Below are 7,744 nucleotides of genomic sequence, written 5' to 3' on the forward strand. Positions count from 1 at the left end.
AGTAAAAAGACCAGACTTAATGGTCTGACTGAGACTGGAGGAACCTCGGAAAGCATGGCCCCTGGATTCTCTATCAGCCCAGAACTAAAACAATTTCCAAGGCCAACTCTTCAGACAGGGATTGGACTGGACTGTGGGATGTAACAATGTACATATAAATTTTTGCGTGGGAAAAAAAATTGCCTAATAATAAACAGCATTTCCAGTGCCAAGCCTTTCCCAAGGCCCACCCACCCCACCACACCCACGCATTCACGTTAGCATTTGTTATTTTTAGGTGGCCTAGAAACTGAGAAGGGCCACCTGGTCTCCAAGGGCACACATACGGAACAGATGCTGCGATCCGGCAGGCCAGAGGTTTAGTTTGTTTAAGTCATTTATGGAATCCACAACATAAAGCTTTCCATCTTCATGAATGCCACGAGAGCCAGTGTCTTGGGAAGAATGATTCATTGTCCCTGGGAGAAAACACATTAAACACAGAGGCTTGGGCTGGGAGCTCAGCTCCAGAAGAGCCACAGCGGTAAGAAGCTGCACAAGCATATAAAGAATTGCCCACAAATACTATTTGCAAGCTAAGGGTCTAGACCGGAAGAAATTTCTTCCCTTTCCGGACAACTTTGTAACTATTCTTTTTGCTTTGCTTGCTAGAAAGCTCAAGAGTCAAATGTGTGGCCCAATTTCAAGAACCGTACAAGTTGCAGTGGAGTTGATTCCAACTCATGGCAACCCCATGTGTGTCAGAGTAGAACTGTGCTCAACTGGGTTTCAATGGCTGATTTTTCATAAGTAGATTGTCAGGCCTTTCTTCCGAGGTGCTTTTGGGTGGACTTGAACCTCCAACCTTTCAAATAGCATTCAAACGTATTAACCATTGGCACCAGCTCTTTATTCCCTGCTTGTCTGTCGATGGTCTTTCCTCTTCCTCAGATTTCTCAACTCTATTTTTCCCAGGACTTGATTTTTTATTTTATAATTTTTCATTTTATTACATTGTGTATGTTCTGGTGAGATGCTTCAAGTCTTTTGTGCAAGACTATGTATAAATATATAGAAAGATAAAATTAAGCTAGTCAGGCTGGGATCACATATATTCTACGAGAAAGTGTTACTGTGAACCATTCTAACTGCATGAGGCCTCAATAAAACTGTAATTTTTATTTTCTCCCTCAATATTGTATATTAGTCCCCACCCTAAAATGTCTTCCTTTAGCTGTTAGATGCTGGCTCTGAGTCTCCGAGATAACCTTAGCAAGCACTGATGCTCCAAAGGAATTCTGCAGCAGGTTGGAGACTACGTTCCAGGACCCGAGGTCTCCTCCACCAGAGTTTCCCTTAGATTGAGGTCACTTATGTAATAAATATTTAAGTATTGAGGTTTGCGGTTACAGTAGTATTCTCTAAAGACACCACAACTCCAAGACATACTGAAAAGCCTGAACAGATTAGAAAGGTGGAGCCCTGGTGGTATATTGGTTAAGAACTCAGCTGCTAACCAAACAGTCAGCAGTTCAAATCCATCAGCTGCTCCTTGGAAACCCTATGGGGCAGTTCTACTCTGTCCTATAGGGTCACCATAAGTCTGACTCAATGGCAACGAGTTTGGTTTTTTTTTGCTTTTCTAGAACAACAGAGAGCTTGTGGCCTTTTAATTATGTGGAAAGGAGGCTCTAGAAAAACAAATTCCAATTAATATAAAATCTTCTCTTTTCTTATCTCTTTCTCAGATTTCACAAAATGAATCTAATGGTGACGTAGGATGTTTGATCTAAAAAGAATTTGAGACAATGCCCACTGTTCCCACAAATGAGGAAATTGAGGCTCAGAAAGGTAAATGCCCAAGATCATACACCTCACTATCACTCATATAGTTCCAGAGCTGGAACGGGGCCTCTTGGTTCAGAGATCCTTGCATTTTCCCTTGTGCTATCTTTCTTCTCCACACCCTTTCCTAATCCTGTTCAAGACTCAACTCAAACATCACCTCCTCTAAGAAGAGAGAATTGACGTGTGCCTCCTTGGCGCCCTCACTGGATCCTGTACATTCTTCTATCAGAGCATCTATAATATTTGATTCCATTTATTTGCTTACATCTGTGAGTTTCCCAATACACTGAAAAAGGAGCCCTGGTGGCTCAGCTATTAACTGAAAGGTTGGTAGTTCAAACCCACTCAGCAGCTCTGCAGGAGAAAGACTGGTGATCTGCTCCAGTAAAAATTACAGCCAAGAAAACCCTATGGGGAAGTTCCACTCTGTCACATGGGGTCGCTATGAGCAGAAATTGACTCGATGGCACCTAACAACAACAACACCACACTGAAAACTCCTGGAAGCAGGAACCAATACTGTTCTTCAAACGCCCAGTAACTGATTTAGAAGCCAGGGACTTATGCTAAGTTAAAACACTTAAAATATTTTATTTATTTAGAATTTAAATCTATTTTTAAAAGAATTTGAGGCAGTTAATAATCAGTACACTAATAAAAATAAGATTGAAGGCAAAAACCCACCTTATGTCTGTCTAAAAACCCGTTAACCCCATTGCCGTTGAGTCAGTTCCGACTCATGGCGACCCTGTGAGGCAGAGTAAAACTGTCCCATAGGGTTTCCAAGGAGCAGCCAGTGGATTTGAACTCTCACTTTTTGTTTAGCAGCCAAACTCTATCTAGAATCTAGCAAAGTCAGTGCAATAAACTTTGCACCTATAGGTGGCAACACAATAATTACCTTCTGTTGTCATTTTTTATTGCTTTAATACACAGCTGCAGATGGAAGAGAAGTATAATTAGAGTTGGAAGAATCTAAATTCAAGGGAACAAATTAGTACACCTATAGAAAATCTGTGGGAAAAATCAGTCATCTTACTGAACAGTTTAAACTGCAATCTGAAATTTAAAACTAGCCATTTCACAATAATATCCAAAACCTACTACTATTTGTAAAAAATGCACTCCTCCTAGCTACAACAAATAGTGAGTTTGAAAAGTCATGGGCCAACTACATTTTTTTCAATCAGAGTTAAGACTAGAAACGGTGTTTCAGTTATCCTGAAATTTGATTTACAAGAACACACAATTCCCTGAGTATTTTACATAAGATTCTACTGTAGCACTTTAGATACTGATACCACTGAATTTGAAACATAGCTCACGAGCTTCTAAAGGAATCAACTGAAGTGACAAAAAAAAAAAGCAGTAGGCAGAAGATTAAAAGGGCCTTAGTGATCAATCCAATCTTACCCTTTTGCTGATAAAACCAAAACCCAAAAGCATCATCACAGATTTCTAAGCTATTCTTCTCCAAGTATTTTATATTTTATCACCTCTTTATACTTTATTATCCCAAATACTAATATTTGACCACAAATGCAGGTTGTATGTGTCACATCATAGGAGCATGTTTCCAAACACGGCTTCTATTTTAGTCTTGGTGACTGACGCCATGGTTCATTTTTGGCTCTCTGACTTAACGTTCTTGAGCCTTTGCTTCCCCTTTAACAACATAACTGCTATTGCTTAAATCTCACAGTGAGGCTTAATCAGTGTTTACAAAGCAGAGGACTAGCTAGAAAATCATAGCGACAAAAACTGACTTAAGAGCAGCAAAGCTAATAAAATCTCCAAATTATTGGCCTTGCTACTTACTCAAAAGGTAACTCAATGCACCATCAAATCCAAAAGAACGAAGACAACAGCCTAGAGCAAGCCATGAAGGACTCTGAAAGACAATTTCTTCTTTGGAGTGAAGTCACAACGTAAATAGACACTACTACAATGTATTTTTTAATTAACTGCAACCTGCAAATGGAAAATAAAGAACTAGCAAAGAAAACTGAGTTGGTTGTGGTTCGTGGCCACCAAGAGCTTGCAAATGACTCTGTGGTAAATGATACATCATCACATGGCCCTAAACCCAGGACCCACAGCTGTTTTGACACTTAGTTGTTGCTATCTTTGGCATCTCCATATGAGGACATCTGGGAACAGCTAGCCTGGCTGGAGAAGTCAGTGTTATTAACAACTCTGCATCACACTTACTCGACCCTCCTTCCCACTCCATTGTGACAATCTGTTCATTAGCTAAGACTGATTGAAGCAGGACTCTTTTAACAGAGCTTTTTCTAATAGCTTGACTGAAACATGTAATTTCATTTTCCTCCTGTTTAGATCAGTGCTAACAACTGATTCTCTTGGTCATTTAAGAACTCTTTGACTCCTACAAATAAATATTCTGACAAATAAAGGTAGCTGTCTATGAAAAATGGCTTTGCTCTTTATTTTGTCCCACAGGGGCTTGGTATCAAATCACAGATATAACTCACACCAGTACTGCTTGCCACAAAATAACAATTTTTGTAACAGGGCTTAATTTAAAGCTAATAGGAAGCTTTGCTGAGTGAATCATGGTAATTCGTTAATTCCATTTCGAAGTCAGTGCCTCTTCACATTCTGGAAGTAAAATTTACCATCAAGTCTAAATAATTTCGATTAAAAGTTAAAAGCACAGAGCACATGCAACAAAAACTGTCCCGCCTTAATAAGAACAATTCAGTCTCGATAGGGTTATAGCATGCAAATTTACTTACAAACATGTAAGCTTTGACCGCTAGGTTACAAGGAAAAAAAAGTTCAGCAGCAACTACAAGAAAACATTCTACGAATTCTGTAGTTCTTTCTTCGCCTTCCTTCAGCACACTGGAGTTCCTATAAGGCCCATAAACCCCAGCATGAAACTGTTGGTCTATATTTAGTGTTCATTTTAGCCAAGGATAAGATTCCAAATACTGACTTTTTAAAATAGCTTAGGTTTTTAGTGAATATATTACTGAAACTATGCTTTAAAAAAAAACAAAAACAAAAAAAAAAACACCATGCCCAGGTTCAATTGGTAACTGATGAGGTTCTTATTGGACTGAAGTAATGTCCTTATTTGGCTGAAGCTACTGTGTAAGCTGACACCTCATTTCCAGCACTTCTGCCTCCCCTATATAAACATCCCGTAGCAGCTGGACACCAATTGACTCTGACGGCACCTAACAACAAAAAGCAAGCTGGAGCTGCCACTATAATAATTAACGTGTACAGGACTGTGGACCAAGCAGAGAACTGCAGTAAACAGAGACGGAATAAGGCTGTGACATCCTAATTAGATGACAGCATGGCAGAGGGCTCCTAGGGCTTCCAGTGGCCTCCAAAACTGTTTGTGAGTGGGGACATCATGGCTGCAGCCCTCCTCCAGCTGATGGAAGTACTTTGTCTCATCAACTTCCTTTCCAGAGGCTTTATTCTGTGAGGTTTTGTGCATTCTCCTTTCTCAGGAATGTCAGCCTTTCTCTTATGTGGTTCCCATGCCTACATGACAAGGAGCTTCTGCCCTCTGGTGTACGTAAAAGATGCTGCAATAAAGACATCGTCCTTGATCCCACAAGCCTGGGATCGCAGACCACAGGGACTAACCGTCCCAGCAGGATGATAAGGGTTAGGTTATAAACTGATATGCAGTCCTTTATAATCCCACCTTCCACTGCCATGACAAAGTGGACATTTTTGTCCTTGACGTATTTTTCACTTCTGTTAGATGTCTGTTCCGTAAAATTTCCTTTACACTTACATTCAGGATGAGCCCTACTCTGCTTTTGGGAGAAAGGAATGTCATTTTCTTAAACCTCATCTAAACCCAAGGACCAATTCATAGAGAAAAACAATGTAACTAGTAAATGTTTTCTCAGAAGCCCATCACACATTAAAAAGCTATGTCAAATTATAAAATGAAAATACTCATGTCAGCTATTGTCTTGGCCAGCTTCATTAAAAAATCTCCCAACTATCTGATCTCGTCTTATAACATCTATGCTTTGAAGAAAAACAGAACAGTCTCACTTTTTAGCATTTACTATGGATTCTTCTCTCTCCTGTAACCTTACAACCCAGCAGTATTTTCAAGTATTTCTTGCTTTTTCTTTCAAATACTGTATCTCACCATATCTAGATTCAACTCCAAGAAAATTCAGTAAATGCCATCAAAGACTTGCACCACAGATGCTGATTCCTTCAAAATTAATGCTAGAGACTCAAGATAAAGAACTTACGAGGCAGGGACCATTTTAAATTCCCTAACCAGCAAGATTAACAAAGAATCAAGGAACAAACAACTGGTCTATTGCACACCATTTTACTTAAAAAAAAAAAAAAAAAAACTCAAGCATTCTTATTAAAGTCCTCAGTAATCCTTGTCTAGCAATTACCCACCAATTTCATGAAAAAGCCATTTATAAATTTAATATGCTGATTCTAGAGTTGCATATTTATCTCCTCTCCCTCCAAAAAACCCCAGTAAGAGTAGAAATAAAAATCACAAAAGCTAACAATTAAAACAGGGGAAAACAACAATGAAAATGATTTCAGCAAATGTGTTTACTAACAACTGTACCCAGAGTGGTACCTGCGTATCAGGGCTCCGGAGGACTGTCACTGACAAACGTGCTGAGCCTGCAGAACTCAGGCTGGCTCAGGACTTGGGGGCAACAGTGAAACATGGAGCTGATTTAGTCAAAAATACAACAGAAAGATTGGAAATTGTGTTAAGGAAATCTCCCAGAAAGAAAAATAAGAAAAAATTAAACCAGAGGCTCAATCCAGAAAATCCAGTATCTCAGAGTCTCCAAACAAAGAAAATTGGGGAGAGAACATAAAAGAACATAAAAACTTAAAATTTGGCTAAGAAAGCCTGATTCATGTCAAGTTCAAATACTCTTAAGTCTTAAAGCACTGAGAGCAAAGCAGCCACTCTGAATGAAGCAAGAAGGTAGAGTCTAGAAAAGAAAATTAATGATGCTTTTAAAGTTAAGCCTAGCACTAGCTTTATTCACCCTGCGAACACTTAAGTCACCTACTACTTGTCAGACTCTAGTGGCACGCAATTTTAGAACAGTAGAGATAAAGCAAAATCTAAGAGCTTCCAGAAGGGAAAACACAAAATAAATCAGAAATAAATTTGTATCAAGACATCTTAACAATACTTTGCTAATTAGAAGGCAATGAAGCAATGCTTTCAAAATCCCAAATTTGATTTTCAGCCTAGAAAGTTGACAGTGAACTGTCCCAAGTTCAAGCCAGATTGAGAGGAGGATGTGTAACAAGGGATATCATTGCTGATATCAAATGGATCTTGGCTAAAAGCAGAGAATACCAGAAAGATGTTTACCTGCATCTTGTTGACTATGCAAAGGCATTCGACTGTGTGGATCATAAATCATGGTAACATTGAGAAGAATAGGAATTTCAGAACACTTAATTGCGCTCATGAGGAACCTACACGTAGGCCAAGAGGCAGTCATTCAAACAGAACAAGGGTATATCGTGAGGTTCAAAATCAGGAAAGGTGTGCATCAAGGTTATATCCTTTCACCATACTTAATCAATCTGTATGCTGAATAACCCGAGAAACTGGACTATCTGAAGACCGTGGCATCAAGATTGGAGGAAAATTCATTAATAACCTGCGATATGCAGATAGACACAACCTTGCTTGCTGAAAGCGAAGAGGACTTGAAGATGAACATCAAAGACTACAGCCTTCAATATGGATTACATCTCAACATAAAGAAAACAAAATTCCTCACAACTGGAACAATAAGTATCATCGTGATAAACAGAGTAGACTGAAGTTGTCAAGGACTTCATTTTAGTTGAATCCATTATCAGTGCTCATGGAAGCAGCAGTTAAGAAATCAAACGATGCATT

At 39.1% G+C, this 7,744-nt stretch overlaps 1 protein-coding gene across 1 annotated transcript in view; it reads right to left on the minus strand.

Moving 5' to 3' along the window:
- Positions 1-1,522, minus strand: part of LSMEM1 (leucine rich single-pass membrane protein 1) — a 9,279-nt gene extending 7,757 nt beyond the window's left edge. The window contains exon 1 of the mRNA XM_004382578.2: positions 327-1,522. Coding sequence (XP_004382635.2) covers positions 327-543 — 217 coding nt within the window. The 5' untranslated portion in view covers positions 544-1,522. The remainder of the gene's footprint in view (positions 1-326) is intronic.
- Positions 1,523-7,744: the final 6,222 nt, after the last annotated feature.

This window comes from Trichechus manatus, unplaced genomic scaffold (genome assembly GCF_000243295.1).
Source record: "Trichechus manatus latirostris isolate Lorelei unplaced genomic scaffold, TriManLat1.0 scaffold00096, whole genome shotgun sequence".
In the NCBI taxonomy this organism is placed as follows: domain Eukaryota; kingdom Metazoa; phylum Chordata; class Mammalia; order Sirenia; family Trichechidae; genus Trichechus; species Trichechus manatus.